This window comes from Stigmatopora nigra, chromosome 10 (genome assembly GCF_051989575.1).
Source record: "Stigmatopora nigra isolate UIUO_SnigA chromosome 10, RoL_Snig_1.1, whole genome shotgun sequence".
Lineage (NCBI taxonomy): Eukaryota > Metazoa > Chordata > Actinopteri > Syngnathiformes > Syngnathidae > Stigmatopora > Stigmatopora nigra.
The window spans coordinates 4,316,626-4,336,807 of NC_135517.1; the positions used below are offsets into that span (position 1 = coordinate 4,316,626).

At 37.8% G+C, this 20,182-nt stretch overlaps 3 protein-coding genes across 6 annotated transcripts; 1 reads left to right on the forward strand and 2 right to left on the reverse strand.

The window, feature by feature from the left end:
* Window positions 1-439: 439 nt before the first annotated feature.
* On the reverse strand, window positions 440-4,697 carry cdkn1a (cyclin dependent kinase inhibitor 1A). Of its 2 annotated transcripts, none has more exons than XM_077726445.1 (3): window positions 4,500-4,697; window positions 2,195-2,645; window positions 440-1,665 (listed from the first exon to the last, which is right to left on the reverse strand). In XM_077726445.1, exons 1-3 carry the CDS (start codon window positions 4,512-4,514, stop codon window positions 1,610-1,612), a joined length of 522 nt encoding a protein of 173 aa, XP_077582571.1. In that variant the 5' UTR covers window positions 4,515-4,697; the 3' UTR covers window positions 440-1,609. The 2 variants fall into 2 exon arrangements, with proteins under 2 accessions (XP_077582571.1, XP_077582572.1); XM_077726446.1 differs by lacking the exon at window positions 4,500-4,697 and adding an exon at window positions 3,415-3,563.
* A 2,059-nt stretch (window positions 4,698-6,756) lies between these two features.
* On the reverse strand, window positions 6,757-10,937 carry srsf3b (serine and arginine rich splicing factor 3b). Of its 2 annotated transcripts, XM_077725636.1 has the most exons (6): window positions 10,775-10,937; window positions 10,035-10,245; window positions 9,389-9,529; window positions 7,512-7,550; window positions 7,315-7,401; window positions 6,757-7,242 (listed from the first exon to the last, which is right to left on the reverse strand). In XM_077725636.1, exons 2-6 carry the CDS (start codon window positions 10,235-10,237, stop codon window positions 7,215-7,217), a joined length of 498 nt encoding a protein of 165 aa, XP_077581762.1. In that variant the 5' UTR covers window positions 10,238-10,245; window positions 10,775-10,937; the 3' UTR covers window positions 6,757-7,214. The 2 variants fall into 2 exon arrangements, with proteins under 2 accessions (XP_077581762.1, XP_077581763.1); XM_077725637.1 differs by lacking the exons at window positions 6,757-7,242; window positions 7,315-7,401; window positions 7,512-7,550 and adding an exon at window positions 7,761-8,619.
* A 380-nt stretch (window positions 10,938-11,317) lies between these two features.
* Window positions 11,318-20,044, forward strand: LOC144202723 (S-adenosylhomocysteine hydrolase-like protein 1). Of its 2 annotated transcripts, XM_077725634.1 has the most exons (17): window positions 11,318-11,801; window positions 13,311-13,422; window positions 13,552-13,695; window positions 14,028-14,128; window positions 14,276-14,378; window positions 14,977-15,071; window positions 15,317-15,423; window positions 15,494-15,610; window positions 16,342-16,405; window positions 16,554-16,642; window positions 16,764-16,834; window positions 16,917-17,011; window positions 17,086-17,184; window positions 17,269-17,337; window positions 17,437-17,515; window positions 17,714-17,834; window positions 17,985-20,044. In XM_077725634.1, the coding sequence occupies exons 1-17, from the start codon at window positions 11,622-11,624 to the stop codon at window positions 17,989-17,991; spliced, it is 1,653 nt and encodes a 550-aa protein (XP_077581760.1). In that variant the 5' UTR covers window positions 11,318-11,621; the 3' UTR covers window positions 17,992-20,044. The 2 variants fall into 2 exon arrangements, with proteins under 2 accessions (XP_077581760.1, XP_077581761.1); XM_077725635.1 differs by lacking the exon at window positions 17,985-20,044 and having other exon boundaries at window positions 17,714-17,838.
* The last annotated feature ends 138 nt before the right edge of the window (window positions 20,045-20,182 follow it).

Here is a 20,182-nt window from a genome sequence, read left to right on the forward strand (position 1 = left end):
TGGGAACAAAGATGTAGTTGGCATTAATGTGGCTAAATTTGACACGCTTTCCAGTTTAGATCCATTTTATGACAGTCTCATTCCAAATTAAGCACATTTATTTCTAAAATATCCCCATAGCTGATGACCCATGACTACATGAGGATCACAAAAATGTGGTGACACTGTTTTTGTAAACATAGGCTTATAACAGAAGTCGGATTGACCAAAAATCAAAAAAATCAGGTCAAGTACTCAGCCACATGAAAAGCTGGGAAAGAGTAGATTTATCTTTTTCTTTTGTGGTTTTGATGATGACATTCAATGCTATGTTGCTCAGGAGAAAATGACTCAGCTAAGAGTCACAAGAGGAACCTGTAACTCATGAAACGTGTTAGACTAGTCTTCTTCTCCCTTATTGGAGCCAATCACAGTCACTCAATCATTCAACCGTAAGCCCTTTTTGAATTGACATTTTATTCAAATTTTTGTTTCAACATAATCAATGAACACAATAAATAAACAATATATTTTTCATTTGTACTTTTCCACAAAATTGTAGCAGGATCCTGGCCTTTGGATCAATAAACAGGACGTAAAGTTGACATTTTTTTACTACACCTATTCAAATGAGCCATAGCAGCAGGTCTGCCTATACAAGGTAGACATAAATAAGAGTAATTGAGAGTTTATGAGGAAATTATTGTGATGAATTGCATGCAAAAGAGCAAAAAGTGAGGATTAGGACTTGGTTCTAGTTTAGCAAATGGCTTGTGAGAACACTTTTTTGATTGACAATTAGCACAGGTGGCATGAAAACATTAAATACCGGATCATTCCAGTACATGAGGTGCATGTGCAATACCGCAATATGTATAGAATTAGTATATTGCTACTTTAAAGATCTATTCTCTGCAATATTGTGTCTTTTTCTAAGTGTTCTATACTATGATATTTGGTAAAATATACATTTGAGGTGGGATGCTTACAAAAAAAAATAAAAGGCAGGCGATGGAAGAATGTCTAATCTAATAAAAAAAAAGTGTGGCATCGTTTTTGAATTGTACAAAAGTATATACGTATATTTATATACAAAAACTATAATACAAAGTAAGTGCTATCTTGGGGTACGATCAAAGAAAACTAAACATTAAGAATAGTTTTGATTCTCAATAAGGTAAAAAAAAAGTGGATTACAACAAACAAGTTAAGGATCTTCAATCCTCTATCGTTGATTTTCTTGAGGCAGATTGATGTAAAACCTGAAAATGTGTTTTTCAAGTAGTATTCAGCCTTAATTTCTCTACTCCTCCACATCACAGTCTTGGAAAGTAAACGGAATGCGCATAAGGACTATTTCAGTCAAGCCATCCACTTATTCCAAAGGAGTTATAAATCTATGTTAACCGTAATCTGTATTTGAATAAATGTTAAATGATTCCCATCCCAAATGAACACAGTACCCAAATTAACTACAAAAAACACCATGTCTGAGGTCCCATATGTTGTCTCTCCTAGGGGCAGGCGTGCAGTCTGTGCCCAACTTGGCATGCCTTAGTGTTTTTATGTGATGTCCAGTAGGAAAATTGGCACTCTTTGTGGAATGTTGCAATGAGGAGGGTGTGGGGTGTCACTTGTTGGATTCAAGCGACATCCCAACAACTCTTCGTTTGGCCTGATAGAAATCTGTTAGGAGAAGGAGGAAAAGATTGAGTATACAAGAAGGTATCAACTACTTACTATACTATAGTAGTAGAGTTTATTCAAAACTCAAATCACTTGAAATGAATAGAAATGTCATCAATTGATTCCTGTATAGCACTGGTGTCAAAGTGGTGGCCCGTGGGCCAAATCTGGGCCGTTGCATAATTTTGTGTGGCCCGGGTAAGTAAATCATGAATGCCGACTTTCTGTTTTAGGATCAAATTAAAATGAATAGTATAGATGTATATTACATTTCCTGATTTTCCCTTTTAAATCAATAATTGTCATATTTTAATCCATTTTTTTCAGTTTTTAGTTGAAAAATTATTTTGTAAAATCTAAACAATATATAAAAAAAATCTAAAATAAACATTGTTTTAGATCTATTAAAAACTGAATATTCAGGGTTTTTAATCCAGTTCTTTTAATCCATATATTAAAAAAAAATCTAAATGTTATATTATATAAACCCACTTACTGTATAGTAAATACATATGTGCTGAAAATGTACCTGTAATGTTAGTTTGTCTCCTCTTGAGTCCCGCATTCTCTTTCCTCTTTGGTGTTTTCTCCACATTGAAAGGACATTTCTCATGCTTGCTTTCCGGGACGTTCTCCTTCCCGCATTCCGACGACGACGATGACGGTGTCCTGGATTTCTTGGGACTGGACGTCACCTGTGTGGCTTTTTGAACAACCGCTTTCCCCACCATACGGGTTCGGTAGAGCGGGGGCACCGTGGCCACTGGAACGCTCTCCCACTGAATAGGCCCGCAATCTAGCGGCATATCCGACACAAAGTCGAAACTCCATCGTCGCGACGCCTCTTCCAGGTCTTTCCTCAAAGCGTCCTGGTAGTCTACCCGCAGTTGTTCTCGGTCAATTGGGCCGAACAGGTTCCGCCGTGCGGGGCCTCGCCCCACGAAGCTCAGGGTCCGCTTTACGTTGGCCATCATTCGACACTATAAAAGACATACAGAAGTTGGAAAGGTCACTATAAGCACTTTCCTAAATACATGATTTGATTCAGGTGTGTTGATGGAGGGAGACATTGTAGCAGAAATATTAATTTATGTATTTATTGAATTAAATGCTTTTATAGTCATTATTCAAGTATAATGAGATGTTAAGCTTCACCACAAAGTGCACAAAAAACAACAATAAACAAATATACAAATAAATACTCAATATACAAGTCATAAATAAATTAGTAGCCAATAAATAGTGGTAAAAAACGTAAATAAGTATGAGTGCACAAATAACAACAACAAACACACAAATAAATAATAATTATAATAAATAAATAAGTAGTCAGCACAAACAATAAATAATTATTTTATTTATTTGACACCAATTTCAAATTTTTGGGCGTAATATTGAGAAAAATACAAATAAAAGCAGTATTAGTAGTAGTATTCAGTACAGCCCTAATTCTGGCATCTTGTTAGAATAGGTTTAAATTACAATCATTTACAGCATAACATTATTTTAATTAATTTGTCTTTAAACCATTATAGGGTGATATTCCAGTTTCTAACATTTTGAGTTGAAAAGAATACATTTTAACTTTTTACCATCCAATGATTAAGTTGCAATTCATGACAAATGAGTTTCCCCAGTAATTGTCCTTATTTATCTAACAATATAGTATAGTACTGTCCTGTCTATAGATTAGTAAACTCCACGAAAAGCCAGTTGATATACCTTAAAAGTTTAAAAAAAAGTTCTTACCATTATAAAAAGCTTCCTCAGTGAGAACAAGACAGCATCTCAGACTGGTGTTACTGGTAGTCTATTTATAATGCTAAGACATGACTCACAGGTCTCTGGGAACGCCCGCATAAACGTAACTAGTACGTACATGCCCAGACACAATCTCATAGACATGTGAGGGCAAGTTCTCGTGCTGCCGCTGCTTGCCTTCGAGCGTGTTACAAGATGCAACATACAAACTGGCCACAAGGCGGAGTCATGTCAGAAAAGGCATTGGGCGTTTTTCCAGGAACTGAGGTTCATTTATTTGAACCACAGGGAACATGGAAAACATGGAATAATATTTACACTTTTGAAATGACTCGTAAATAGTAAACCACTTTAATCAAATCCTTTACATTTTCCTAACAGTTAAGCCAAATGTGGCAACAATCCCAAAAGAGGAAAATTTAAAAAAATAGTCTTTAAGTGGCAGTGATTTTCAACGAGTCAGATTGTTCCATGAATCAAGAAAACTCCACATTTTTATAATCACCTAATTAAAGTATAGATTAAAGTATTTAATGTGTTGTGTTTTTTTAAATGAATAGAACGTGACATTTTGATGAGATTTGGACGTTTCAAAAGACTTTTTGAAACATTTCGTCCCAGTGAAACGGAAATGACGTCAGGGAATGGGATGGACGGTTCCAAGAATTTAAGGCTGTGGCGGGAGAGGAAGACTCCGCCCAATTACTACGCCGGCACACGTGAGCTCAAAACTCGTGTCAGCTGGGTCTATTAGTTCTCAACTCACTTGACCCGTTGACCCAAATACGTGGAAAAGTAATATCTTGCACATTTAAGTGGGTCTTTTATTGAAATGTGTATTTTATTTCAATATGAGACCCACTTAAATATTCTTGTCAAAAACTCAATACAAATCAAGTAGGTCATGTATTTATAGCACTAGTGTACTATATAATAGTACATACAAGTAAATCACTCAAACAGTTGAAGTCATCCCTTCAGAACACTATAAAACTAAAGAACCCGTTTAATTTACATCAAAACACTTACATTAAACTTATAAATTGTGAAAAAATCAAAATAATTTTACTTACATTCTTAGTGTCCATTTGTAAAGTTGGGGTCTTTATTGGATTGTTGAATCTTTTGGTTGAAGTAGTATTGAAGCTAAATGTTGTAGGATAAACGCAAGAATCGAATACTACTTGACAACGTCTCAGGTTTTCTCAGACGGCTGGACGGTCAGACACTTTATGAACTCCGGTGGGAGGGGCCACCATGCGAAGGCTTGGCTTGTCAAGTCCCACACGTGTATTGAGCCCAGTAAACATATGCATACACGTGATGTGCTGGCAGGAGGAAATTCCAATATAGGAGAGGCCCACATTGTGAATGTACATACAGTAAATGTGAGTGGAAGGTCATCATTCAGTCCTTAATACTCTCATTTGTGTGGTTTCAATGTGAAATAAAAATGGAATAGCATGATCATGAATAGAATATTTCCCACAAAAAAGACATTTAGTCTTTCAACCACTGGTGGTCTTAAAGTATGCAGGATACAGTACGCGGAATTTTGCTACCTATTTTAAGTGTAGGGGCATACACACTAAATCAGGGGTTTTCAAAGTGGTGCTCATGTATGTGATTTTTAAAAATGGAAAAACGGAAATTATGAGGTTAAAAAATGTAACATTTTTATGTAAATCAGTGAGAGTTTTGTTAATTATGATCAGGACGTATTTTTATTTTATTTGTACTTGACAAAAGTACTTTTTTTCCATCTTCAGATGCATTAGGCATTTTTTTAATGGTAGAACTGTACTTTAGAATGAACTCAACAGAACTCAAACAGATAAACTTGCTTGACCTGTGACCCCAAACAATTTCTTCATCAAGTATGTAGTTCAATTTACAATTCAAAAGCCTTTATTGTCATCATACACTGTTGCATATAACTTTTCAAAGTGTGTTTTTTCAGTAAAAAAAAAAACAAAAAAAAATAGTAGTATAAAAGTATAAAGTCACATCCCGGCTAAGTGAATTCTAGAATATTGCACAGAATTCTAAAATATTACACAGTTATGGATCTCATCTCATTTTCTGAACCCACTTTACCCTCACTCGGTTCACAGTGGGTGCTGGAGCCGATCCCACCTGACTTCAGGCCAAAGGCAGGGGACACCCTGAATTGGTGGCCATTCAATCACAGGCACAAGGAGACAAACAACCATCCCCACTCACACTGGATTATATTCCATAAACAATGTAAGTAAGTGTGTTTTGTTTCTCGTGTGTGTCGTCCCGATGGAAGAACCTTGTGTCACGGCCCGAGGAAATGTCACGTGTCTTTGAGCCATACACAGAAACGACTGAAAAGCGCGCGGTATTTTGAAAGCCCGTCCCACGTTTCATGGAAGTTCACGTGGGAGATATGCGTGAACACAACCAGTCGTGGGACCACGTGGGGCGGGGTCAAAAAAATGCAGTGGTAGTGGGAAACCGCCCTTGGGGCGGGATGTTCCATTAGAGGGCAAAAAGAATGTCTTTAGCTTTAAATGAAATCTGCATTCTCCACATTTTGTGAAATGCTATTTTACTGTAGTTCTTTACTTAAGTACTGCTTGTACAGTAATAGTCATTAAAATAGCTTAACATTTAATGTAATATTATTTATGGCAACATTACGTAGGCAAAACCACAATAATGTTGTGCAATGGGTGATTATCAAGTCTTTAAATAACTGTTTTAAATTTCTTGTGTAATAGAAATATAAGATTGTTATAAAACCACTATTTCTTAATATTTTACATGAACAAAACCTGGAATCTGCATAGGGTGGCATAGACATTTTACATCCATTACATTCTCTATATTTGACCCATTATGAAGCATGCCCCAAATAAATGCAAGACTGCTAGAATCCCACACATATAGTTGTCGTTAATCAGCAACACAAGGACACCATTATTTGGATGTCTTATCTTAAAACACACTTTTACGATTAACTACTTACACAGTACGCCTTCGTTTTTAGTGGATCGTGACTTTGTGAGGCACAATTCTATTTGTATACACCTTTTACTCTTCAGTACATATGCAGCTTGTTTTCCATCTCCTTCCACCAACACACCTGAATCAAATGATTAGTATCAAGGTTCTAGACAGCTTGTTGATGAGTTGATAACTTGATTCAGGTGTGGTAGAGGAGGGAGGATAGTGGAGTTGGCCATCCCATGGTATAGGTTCTAATAGAGAACAGTTTGAAAGGCCCTTATGAGTTAAAATAAAAATATACTTTTTTTGTAACGGTTGGAATTTATTTTAAGAATGAAGGTGAAAAGACTAAACTTGTTTGAAACGACCAGTATTTTTATTTGAGACAGTTTCATAGTATCAAAGTACAGAAAACAAAAAAAATGCATCAGACGTGTTCCAACCAGGTTTTCTTGTGAATCACAAGTAGATGAAAACTAGCTTTATACCTTGAAAAGTTGTACAGTGAACGTCTGATGGCATCACATTTGATACTGAAAAAAAAAAATCAAATATTCACAATGAAAATGAACTTGCACTATGTCAAACTGCACATATTCATTAAGACAGCAAAAGTAACTTGACAAGTGATTACTGATGGAATGGTGGGTGGTTATACCTCCTTCAGGACTGGTCAAAGGCCTCACACCCAATGTTTGCAAAATTATTTAAAAAAAAAGAAGAAACAAAAAAACGGAGACTAAAACACTTGATAAAAACCTAAATCAAATGTCGATGATTAAACAGGTACAGCTGCATCCTTCATCCCTGTTCTACTTTCTGTCATTTGATCTGGAGCGACTGTGGAAAAATAAAATTGCAATTCAGTCCAAGGCCCACTGAAAAATCCAGTCAAAATATTAAGTAAAGTACCTCCTAGATCGAGAGAAGGATCTTGAAGGTTTGTGGTTCCTATCCCGGGAGAGGGAACGCTCCCTCCTCCTATCTCTAGAGAACGACCTGTATAAGAAAGAAATCCCAGAAAATCAACAATTGCAAATGACAATAGTTTGAACAGACTTTGTTGAATACAATGCACACAAAATTAAAGATAACGAAAAGTGACAAACCTGCTGCGGCTACGGCTGAAGCTCCTCCTCCGTGGAGATCTGTATGGGGAAAATGCCCAGATGTTAATAACATCCAAAATTGATGGCTCAATTATCGCTCCCCTTAATACACAATTCATGTTAGTTTGTGGGTCCCCATCAGACCTGCACTAAAATTCATTTTTGGAAACTATCAAAAAATTAAAAAAAACAATAGCATTGAAACATATGCCAAAAAAAGTTCTTCAGGTTTCACCTAACCCACAATACAAGATTCATTCAACTATGTTATTTAGAAGATGAAAATGGACCGAAGCCTCAAGATGAGCCGACTAACGCCAACCCTCCCTGTGTGATATGGAACGCTCCACCATTGGACTGGCACTTTTGGACCGGATTTCAAAGTAAAGTACAAATTATTCGATAACTATGCTCCCAAGCCTTGTAAAGGATAACCTATCAGAATCTCTGGACTAACACCAGACATCTGATGGTGCATCCTTCACCTTTGGAATTAACAGTAATGTGCGGAAGAGGACACAATGACAAACTTATTATATGAACGAAGGAAAAAAAAAAATTAAAAAATGAATAAAAAGGAACTATAACAACCTTGGTAAAGCAGCTGTCTCTTCACTTTTATAACTGTTATCAGTGTACTGAATGAAGCAGGAAAACTTACTAGTATTTTTGGTTTTCAACAAGCTAGATATGGCGAAAGGGAGGCAGACTGTCGGTCGGGTAGTAGGAAGAATTGGCAGAATAGGCCTGGCCAGATGCTGCGAGGCGATAAGGTGGCAGGCAGGTGGAGGCTGGCTGCGGCCTTTTTCCTGCTTTAATTGGTTAGCCCAAGGCTGCCGCTGGTAGGCTGTCGACATTTGGAAACGCGATACGCCGATTGGAATGTGAGGTGGCCCGTTGCCGTTTGGGTTAAGGTTGAAGGAGGAGGTGGTTGAGAAGAGCATGATGAAGAACCAATGGCCTGGTGCAACCTGACGACTGGCCATGCCTGGGTCATGTGACAGCGCCAGTCAAGCTGATTGAGGCACGATGGTCAGCAGTCACATGATGCTGAAAGAGGACTAGTTGATTGACTCTGAGGGTGGTGAGAAGAGGCATGGTGGTGGCTCTGCAACGGGTTTCATTCTTATTAATATATATGAAAAATAAAAAGCATCCTCAAACAAAAAGGAAAGCATCACATTTGGCACACTTACCCCTTTCCAAAAAAAAAGGAAAGAAAAAAACTTTTGTGCTATGTCATACTTTAGACGAGGAAGCCATAACTCCACATGCTACGTTTCAAGCTTACAATTTGTATTGTGGAAAACTGCTTTTTATGGTGTGTTTTCCACAAAGTGATTACTTTTAAGAATTCAGCCGAAATAAGTTAAACTACTTGTCTTTTAAGATCATGCTTTTCAACTATTTCAATGGATTTAGTTATTTTTCAAGGACTGTTGGGCTGAAGCGAGTGAAGTTTTTTTTGTCTAAATGATTTTACGTTTAAATAAATTCCTATGGAATATATTTTGTCATTCTGGTATGATACTGTTAGGGTCGAGGATTTTTTTTCATTGAAAGATTGAGGATGGCAAGTGAAAACCCCCACAAATCATTTGGCAGGGACTACCTTAAAATAACAGGAGCGTCGGGTTTGTCACGTGGTGGTATGCATAGTTACCTAAATTGTGCCTCAAAAAACGATGAAGACATTGATAAATTGAGTCTGAGAGATAGGAAAAGCTTATGACTGCATACAAAGACCACGTAGTCCTAAATTGGAAACAATACCTTCAGGAGATATACCATGAATGAAAGCGACTGCAAAAATCGGAAGGATTACGTAACGATTGAGGGCGACGGTAAACCAGTGTCAAAAACATCTTTTGGGTCACCTTCGCCTTAGTGGTGGACTACGCCGCCTGTAATCATCTCGGTCTCGGGGACGCCTGCTCCAGGACGGCGGGGCGCCACGGGTTCGACTGCGTTTCTCCCCATTAGACAGCTCTACTCGTACACGGCAACCACACAACGTTCTAGGGAAAACAGAAGACAGATTATTTATAAATAATTGGGTAGGATCAACAGCTACTTATTACTGATGGGTTTGTGAGGCATCACGTATCGTTTCATTGCTCAATACTGACACCCAGTGGACATGAAAAAAACCTGCAGTAAACAGTTGACAAACTGGCACTGATTTGATGGCCTATAGTTTCCAATACTATCATTTCCATATTTGCATTCACATTTTTTGTTCCATATACATCATGTAATTAAAAATGCTCCTTGATATTTGAATGGGGTTCAAGGCTTGACAAGTTCACATTGGTTTCTGATTACCCAATGCTAATAATTAACAAGTATGATAACAAAATTACCCAGGTGCCCACATTTTGTGTAATATAGTATGGATATACCTATATCCCACCACTTTTAGCCTGAAAAACACAGTATCAGTTCTCAAATGTTTTTGATATACCAAAATGAAGTTGCTAATCCCAACACTCAATGATTTATAATTGAAAATAATAGAAATACCTTCCATCAAGTTCCCGTACAGCATCAGTCGCATCTCTGGGGTCTTCAAACTCCACAAAGGCAAAGCCTGGGGGGTTCCTGGCCACCCACACACTGCGGAGGGGTCCATAGTAACTAAAGGACCTTTCTAACTCGGTCTTGTTTCCATTGTTGCCCAAGTTTCCAACATAGACCTTGCAGTCAAGTGGACATTCACGGTGCATGGCTGGGTCTGTCCAAAAAAAAAAAAAGACATTAAGGAATAATCAAGGTTGATGCGTTTTTATTTCGTATTCCAAATAATGTGCACAAAAATGCAACCAAGCAAGATACGCAAAATATAAGAATGACAATGTTTCAGGAGATTATTTATAATGGTCTACTGATCTTTGTAGACGGTAAGGGAGGATCTAGGCCTGTTTTTTCCGTCTTGTGGCTATGCTAATGTTAGCTCGAAATGCCCTTGTACAGTCAAACGCCTCCACAAGTAAAACATACCTACAAACAATTAAACCAAATTGAGTTTTCTCCTTTACAGCCGATAACCTGTTAAAGTTGAAAGGAATCGGGACTGTTTCGTCCTTTCGACGAGAACTACAACATCGATACAACTAAAATGGCCGTCGCCCGTTTTAAGGCCTACGCGTCGTCAAAATGAAACAATGGAGCGGATGTTAAATCTCGCAATGATTCGCCCAAAATTACAGCAAAAACACTCAATCACATACTCTCATTTGTTTCATGGCACAATATAGCCATACCTTATCTGTGTTCTTTAAGAATTCGATTTGGCGTGGACTGCTGCGGATATGTTGCACTTTTTCAACCGCGATGGAAAATGGCGTATTCCTTCGTTCGTAACCCAAGCTAGTAAAAAGAGGGCGGGGCAAATGTAGTTTTTTTTTTGCTAAGAAAACCAAAGGAACGCCGTCTATCGATTAAACTCGCCAACTCGACACCCGTTTAATAAATAACTAAATATATCTATGGTTGAAATTTTGTCAAGGACAATCTTGTCTGCTGTTTTTGCAAAATGCTTTCAAGGGGGGCGTATTCGTTTTGTCCCATGATCATTCTTTTTGGGCGAGGGTGATGAACAAATCTTGCTGGACCATGTTTGCAGGATTATTTCTGCATTTATGATCAGGGTTTAAAATGTTCACCCTGATATGGAAACTGGTTTTGTAGTGTATACGTACTCAATAAAAAGGGAGAAAGCCAAAATCCCCACATTCTCACGATGCAATTAAACGCCTCACTTCTAGGGAAACTCCCCCTCAGCCCTTTAGGTACCGCCCACAAACTCTCTCAGCTGGGTCGGCAGGTGACAGTCGTGAGGCTGTCCGAGGGACTAACGCTCCACAACCCAAATATTACAGCAATCTATCCATCTAAAAAGATTGTACTTGATCCTCAACACTTTAAATTGCGTCATTTAAGCATCCCTTCTCTCGTTGATACCCAATAGCTCACTAGGGTTTGCGAGGACATCGATCCTAGTGGCGTCTGACGTTGACAAGCAGAGAAGACGAACGACTTAAGAGGGACGACGTAAACCGAAGAATCTAGTCCTTGTCCCGGTAACTACTGGCACGCAGCCCCCCGAACATGTCAGAGCCAACCGCAGATGTGAAACTGGAAGTGAAGCAGGCGAGCAAAGAGGTGAAAGAAAGCGAAAACGTCGCCGAGAAATTCTCTGTTATGACAGTGAGTAAGAACACTGAAATGAACATGGAAGAGCTGTCGTCCACCTTCAGCGCAGTGCCCACTCACAAGCCGGTTAAAAAGGTATGACGCTGCTCAAATCACATCAAATCTTGCTATTACATTTCTTGGTGCAACCTATTTCAGGCAATAATCGTATAATGAGCGTTTAACACCCAACCGACGGGATTTAGAAGTAAGCCACCTTTCACTACAACGAGCTTCTGCCTCACTTCAGAGAGGTTAAATGTCTACTTTTCCTGCTTTTTATATGTTATTAAAATGTTGCCCCCCTTCCACTAGATTCGTTTATAAACTACAGCCTGAGAATTGAACAATATCTATTCCTCATGATTCCTGTTATGTCTTCTTTGCTGCTAGATCTTTTACATTAAGGTATCATCTGACCCAAACAAGGTCACCATGGATACACATTGTCTGATACTGCACTGAGAAAAAAATAAGGGCTAATGAGAACTTTTCCCACAGTTGTTCCAAATTGTCACAAGAGTAGTGGCTTGTGTACAGTGATCCCTCGCTATAACGCGGTTTACTTTTCACTGTTTTGCTACTTCACAGATTTGCATCATGGGTTGTGTTCTGCATTCTGATTGGCTAAAAGTCAAAACAAATGATTGAGTCTGTAAAATGGTTGGTTATTTCTTTTCAATGTATAATTGAGTATTTAATTATATAAAAGAGCAAGGACGTTGCTTGTCAAATTGCTGCAATGCCTCTATAATGGAAAATATGTTTGTTTATTTTTAATGTGGCCCGTATATATGAAGACCAGGTGAAGTGTTTCACATAATAAACCTGCTGTGTAAGAGATAGTAATCTCTTACAATCTTCTTTTAAATCTTTAACTCAGCAACATCTTTTGGAGTTATACTTTCACATCCTCTTTGAGAGGAACACAAATTCCATTGCATCACTGATCCAACAACAGTCATTTTGCTAATGATTGACTTAAAGTAAATGGATTTATTTCTTTGCCCAAATCAAATGCAGTAATAATCCAAATAGCAATAACTGCAGGTTTAGCTGCATGGCCCTGATATATATTAATGCAAATATGTAATTATGTATTATACATTCATTATTTTGTGAAGGTGGATTCAGTCTGAATCTATGCCAGCCTCTTCTTAGTATATATAAGTAACGTGGTCTCTCATCAGGTAAATCAACACCAAGGAAACTGTGTTCTTTGTTGCCAAAGTATGTTTCTGGATTTATACACTAGTATGGTGAAGGCTTGATTTGCACGTCCTTGAAACAAGAGAGGCATCTCTGTTGAATACCTGGCTTGCCTTCACAAGCATTTCATTCCCCTCATGGTTGGTCACTTGAAATCTTATACTCTTGCTCAGAATGTTGATTCATGGTGTGAGTATTCCCATGTATGTTGAATTGTGAACACAAATAGAAACATAGACACACACACACAGGAGTGCAGTAACATTTAAAACACTTTCAAGAGGACTTGCTAATCTTAATGTCATCCCCAAGGGATATTTGACATTTTAAGCAAGTTTTTTGTAGCAATGTTTTAGTTTTTCATTCCATAGTTTATTTTTTAATGTGACTTTACAGCAAATCCAGTTTGTGGAGGATAAGCAGGAGTTCAGCCGGTTCCCCACCAAGGCAGGTCGTCGTTCCCTGTCCCGCTCAATATCTCAGTCATCCACAGATAGCTACAGTTCAGGTAAGAAGTTGTAATAACACTCCATCGATCTATATTTAGTCTGACAGTACTTTCATATTGTTGGAAGAATGTATTTTATCTAAATTCAGCTGCTTCAATCTTCTTTTAAATTCTGATTGCGCAACCCAGCCGCATCCTACACGGACAGCTCAGATGATGAAACTTCGCCACGGGACAAAACACAGGTCAACTCCAAGGGCAGCAGTGACTTCTGTGTCAAGAACATTAAACAAGCAGAGTTTGGGAGACGTGAGATTGAGATTGCAGAACAAGGTAAAATACTTGGCACTTGAAAAGGATCTACAGTATACAGTCAGTAAATCCAAACCTGTCAAAAAAAATACTACTCTTGCTGAGAAAATGACTTCCCGAGAGATTGGAAGTTCTCCATAGATGCTGTATCATACGGAAAACATGTTTCCTATAAAAGTTGAAATACGTAATGCAAAACACATCTCATGTATTCCCTCATTAATAGGGCAGGTGTAGTTTTCTTTTCCAACCCAGTCCCACAGTTTGTTGCATAATAAGCATGTGTGTGCATCAGCCTACAACAGTGTTCTCTCCCTCCCACTCATTCATCTCTCTCAACATTCTGTTCTCAGACATGTCAGCACTGATTGCTCTCAGGAAGAGAGCACAGAGTGAGAAACCATTGGCAGGTGCCAAAATTGTGGGTTGCACTCACATCACCGCACAGACTGCGGTAAGAGATTTCTTTGTATTGGAGGTTCAGTTCATGTAGGGATTCTGCTTGATTATTATCTTTTTTTACATGGGACCAAATGTTGAGCATTTGTTATTATCACCTTTTAATTGCTTTCATCAAATCTCTTCTCATTTGTGGTTTCAGGTGCTGATTGAGACTCTTGTGGCTCTTGGGGCTCAATGCCGTTGGACTGCCTGCAACATTTACTCAACACAAAATGAAGTGGCTGCTGCTCTGTCGGAGATAGGTAAACACATTATATGCGTTAAAAGTCACTAATGTAGTCCCATAAATACCTCGGCTAACAATACAACAAAGCCAGTGTCTCACATTATTATTGGCTGGTCACTAATTCACAATGTCCCTCACCTCTGGCCTGAAGTCAGCTAGAAAAAACTCCAACACCCCCTGCAATGAGATGAGATGAGATAAAAATGACCTTTTTGGGCAATGGAAACATTATTTAATGAGCACTAGTGAGTGTCTTATGTTAAGTTCCAGTGGATGGTAATGGTAACATTAAGCGTTAGCAGGTGGTTGCTATACAATGGTCAAAGTATGTAATTAATTTCACTACAGATCACTTGGAGCCTGGCATGTTAATGGCTTTTAGCTGGGCAAGACAGGCTGAAGAGATATGGAAGGAAGGGTATTAAGATTGGGATTGGTCTGGTATTCTTTATTGGATTGTATATTTTCTTATAAAAGAAAATATAGTCCCTTAAATAACTGCTGCCAAAATTAGTAGTAATAAAAAGAATAGCCAAACAAATACTACAATACAATGTTTAGATTGTCATTGCTGAAAAGGAAATCTGTATCAAACTCATTTTTGTCTATTTCAGGTGTGGCTGTGTTTGCCTGGAAAGGGGAGTCTGAGGATGATTTTTGGTGGTGTATTGACCGCTGTGTCAACACTGAGGGTTGGCAACCTAACATGGTATAATAGCATTCAAGCTGTAGAGCAAGGGGTTACCAATTCCAGTCCTCTAGGGCACCTATCCAGTCAATTTTCCATATCTCCCTCCTGAAAATCACCAGAATCAAAGGATCAACTCCTCACAAGCTCGATTACGGACTGGATAGGTGCCCTTGAAGGACAAGAATTGCTGACCCCTGTCTTAGACTATACTAAGCTCTAACTGAGAAAACAGCTTTCATACTTAAAACTCTGTCTCTTGATAGATCCTGGATGATGGAGGGGATCTGACACACTGGATGTACAAAAAATACCCAAATGTGTTCAAAAAGATCCGAGGCATTGTAGAAGAGAGTGTCACTGGGGTTCACAGGTTTGTTAAGACAAATGTCTTCAAAAAACAGCAAGATTGTCCCAAATAACAGATCACCTTCATTTTTCAGGCTTTATCAACTCTCCAAAGCGGGGAAACTATGCGTGCCAGCCATGAACGTAAATGACTCTGTGACTAAGCAGAAATTTGACAACCTTTACTGCTGCAGAGAATCTATATTGGACGGGTATGTAAGTTTACTGTTGGCTCCTTCTGGACTGATCAAGTTTGTCCATATAAATGTACAGAATGTTCATTTGGCAACTTTACACAAGACGGGATGCGAGTACATTCAACTATCACTTCTAAGAAAACTGATATGACAGCAATCCAAAGGATAATAGCTCTGTTAATTTTTACCAATGCCCTCTATGAATAGTTCAGTACTCTTGCACAATGTGCATCCAACTCTGTGTGTAACGGGTCAATGCTTTCAACTGTCTCTAGTCATTTATTGCTTCCCTTTGTTAATCTGCTAGCTGGACTTTTGTCTTATACCATGTATTCCATCTTCACATTCAACTCAAATGACATACGTACAGACTAAAGGAATTCCAATTCATTTCAGCTGTAATATGTCCCTTATAAGTTTTATAGCCAAACTGAAAAATAATAAAAACTGCAAAATCATTGAAGATTGAAATTTCTCAATAAAAGAAATCCCTTACTGTAGTAATAGAAAACATTTTTGCAAAAATAAATGTGGAATTAGATTACAATGAAGCGGAAACAATATAATATTAGTCTTTGGTAGAAATCAATGGAATACTTCATGACTATTTGGTGATACTACAGTCAGTTAAACAAGACTGACTGAATGTTTAAAAGGAACGCTGAGTCAACTGATTCAGATTCCTTGAAAGGCTGTTTTCCCAGCCCCACACAATGTGCCAATTATCTGCTTCTGTTATCTTTAAGCTTGAAGAGAACTACAGATGTCATGTTTGGAGGCAAGCAAGTGGTTGTCTGTGGCTACGGTGAAGTGAGATATTTCCTTTAATATCATGCTGCATGTAATAAGGAAAAATGCCTTTCACTACACTGCTAAATAGATTGCTGTTTGTTTGCATGGTATTCTTATAAGGACATTTTCACTGTAGTTTTAGTGTGTTATTTTGCCTTTTTTTTAGGTTGGAAAAGGTTGTTGTGCTGCACTGAAAGCTCTTGGAGCAATTGTGTACATTACAGAGATCGATCCTATTTGTGCCCTGCAAGCTTGGTGAGCAAAACAGAAGTGGATGGAAAGAAATCCAGAAAATTTGTCAAGTGTACAATTGCATTGCTCGGCAGTATTTAGCACTTTACTGATGGGGACTTCTTTGTCTTGTGTGTATTAATAGCATGGATGGATTCAGAGTGGTTAAACTGAATGAGGTCATTCGCCATGTTGACATCACCATCACATGCACTGGTAATCTACTCATCAACTCCTCTTACTGAAGCCTTTGAGTTGTGCCTCTGCTGTCCACGCTCATATTTGAAGGTTTCTGCAGGAAACAAGAACGTGGTGACCAGAGACCAGCTAGACCGCATGAAAAACGGCTCCATTGTGTGCAACATGGGGCACTCCAACACTGAGATTGATGTGGTAAATAGTATTTATGAATAACTCAGTCTGTTTACCTGAAATGTGAGCCACTACTCATACTGGAATTACTGCAGGCCAGCCTTCGTACTCCTGAGTTGACATGGGAGAGGGTGCGTTCTCAAGTTGATCATGTCATTTGGCCTGATGGCAAGAGAGTCATTCTGCTGGCTGAAGTGAGTGGACAAATACAATAAATACTTACCAGAAAGTACTTGCTTGCAGAAAATGTTAACAAATGGTAAATGTTGTATTTGTAGGGGCGCCTCCTCAATCTCAGCTGCTCTACTGTTCCTACCTTTGTCTTATCTATCACCGCCACCACCCAGGTAAGTGTTTTAATCAGCCGACCATGCAAGTTTTTTGGGATGTGGCATTTGGAAAGCTACAGAAGTAAAATGAGAATTTCACCATTACCTTTTTTTCAGGCTCTTGCCCTGATAGAGTTGTACAATGCTCCAGAAGGACGTTACAAGCAAGATGTTTACCTGCTTCCTAAGAAAATGGGTATGGAGGATATGTATCTTTATTCATGAATTTGTATATATATAGCATGGGTGTCGAAACGGGTCCTCAATGTTATCATTACAACCAAAGAAATTCATTTTCAACAACTGGTTTAAGATGAAATATTGTTTAAACTGCCCACGCGGATGTTCTCTTTTAATATTTGTAACTTTTTTTTACCCCAAATCTGTGGTTCAGATGAATACGTTGCCAGCCTGCATCTGGCAACCTTTGATGCTCACCTGACAGAACTCAGCGATGACCAGGCTAAATATTTGGGCTTGAATAAGAATGGCCCATTCAAACCCAACTACTACAGGTAATTAATTATACATTATCTTTCTTAGCCTTTAAGATAATAAAACATTCAATAAATTACCCTTACATTAATATCAGCATATCAAATAGTAATAAGGAATCTTTGATCTGACTTATCCCTCCAACTGAACCCTTTGTTTTGTCTCTTCAGGTATTAGCCTCCAATAAATTAAACCTCAGCAATTGTGTTGATGGCGGCCAAGACACATGTCCTATTTTGTAGTCTACTTAAGACAACATTTTATTGTAAGTTATGTATACCATCAATTTTATTTCAAAGAAAGGCTGGTGAGAGTTGTCATTAATTTACAGTTATGTTGTATTTTAAGATTATAGTCCATATGTTTCGCCTATATAGAATTTTTCATCAATATTGTTTATGAATGTTGTGCCAAATAACTGCAAGGGACGAGATAAAATAGTAAAACTTAATTTTACCTGAGAAATCCGGGATATAAAGTTTGTACGCGTATGTACTGCACAAAAAAATATTTTAAAACTTGTACTGACTGATACCTCTCATTAGTCATCAATGTCATTTTTGAGGCAAATTTCAAAAAGCAATGGGCAGGTCTAATAATTTAGTCTCTTAAAGCACATGATGCTTAAAAATGAGCCATAATTTCCAGGATGTTGGAAGAAAAATCATTTGCATTTGATTATAATCCTGTAAAAGACAAGTTAGGTCACTTTGGTGGCCCCACTGACTGAATTACATTCCAGTGGCAAGATAGATAGAAAATATTCTTGCCTCTGTTGTTTTAAGTCTGTGAACACTCTCTACATGTAAGTGATCTACAGTGACTCTGGTTTTGAAGAGAATTACTTTAGTTTGGAAGAAGAATGGTAAAATGACGCATGCGCCTCAGGTCAGTCAAATATCAATGTCTATAGCGTCAATGTCATCCTTTACATAATAAATAGATAAATAAATTAACATATCCACTGTGAAGCCATACTGTTGCAATTAATGTGTATTTTATTCTGTCCATATTGTGTGAGTTATGCTTGATGCATGCTCAGCACATTCTAGAACTGTTTATAATATCTGCAAATGCACATTGAGCACATTTCAGTGTCATTTATCCAAATGCAGATTGTATACGTCTTGGTTAAAAAAAAAAAAAAGCATTGTTTTGACTTGTTAGATTGACTTTTCCTCACAATATTTTCAATGAAGATGTCTATAAAATTACATGCTTTGTCATCTTGTTGGAGACAGTAATTAGTCCTACACTGTGTTCTCCAGTGCTTTTAAATTGCCTTTTTATGCTATTCTTTTTCGTCATTTTAACTTTAAGGACCATGCAAAAATAATGAAATGTTAGAATCTTCGTTATTACAGTTGAAACTTTTCTGACCTTAGCCAAATGGGCCACTTTATTATCATTCTAAATGTTAAGATCAATTCATTTGACCTTAAATGTCAATACCTTTTGAACCGAACGTTATTTTTTTTTGACGTTGAAGTGATCGAGATGTTTTATCCAATGACATGAATTTATTGAAAAGTAGCCTTGTACATGCTACTATGTCATCACTGCACTTGCAATTTCAAAGCATATGAACCAAAGTTAAATTGCTATCTATGAGGAAATCATTGTCAGGAAGCTGTGTGCCGTTACCATGCTTACTGCCCAGCTGACAGTGCCTTGTGACTCCCTTAGTACAGTGTGTATCCTGCAGTACATGTACACTGCTGATCCTTAACATGATTTTTCTGCTATGCAGTTTTCACTTGTCAAAAATGATTTCATCCAGCAGAGGAGAGATGTTACTACTCATGTAGTTATTACAGTAATTAGTTATGAATACAGTTTATTTTCTCTGTGGTGCAGCCCTTGTTTTGTACAGACATCACTTTAATCTGTTTGTTTTCCTTCATCATCACACTAACATATTTCATATAGTGCTTAAAATGCCTTTTTACAACGGATTAATGTTGCTTTGATGAATAATAAATTGTATTGTTTTCTGGGATGATGGTTGTCAAGTGGATAAAAGATGCAGACTGCTGTTATTTTTATAGTTGTACGCTTTTTGATTTCTAGTCTAATGTGAAGACAAAGTGATGCATAATTATCTTAATGTTTCAAAGTAAGCTTTGAACACAATAACTGCTTGTTTTTTTTAAATTATAACAATATATTGTATCTATGCTATGGCAAATCATGTTCACCTTTCCCTTTAATAAACTGCTGGTCACAAGAATTTTCAGAGTCAGATTAATTCTTATTTCCCCATGGGGTACTAGAAATAAATAATAAAAGTGTGGAGAAAAATAAAGGGTTTCCAGGTAAACCCATATAGTACTACTACTATGTCAAATGAAAGTTATAGTGAAGCGTG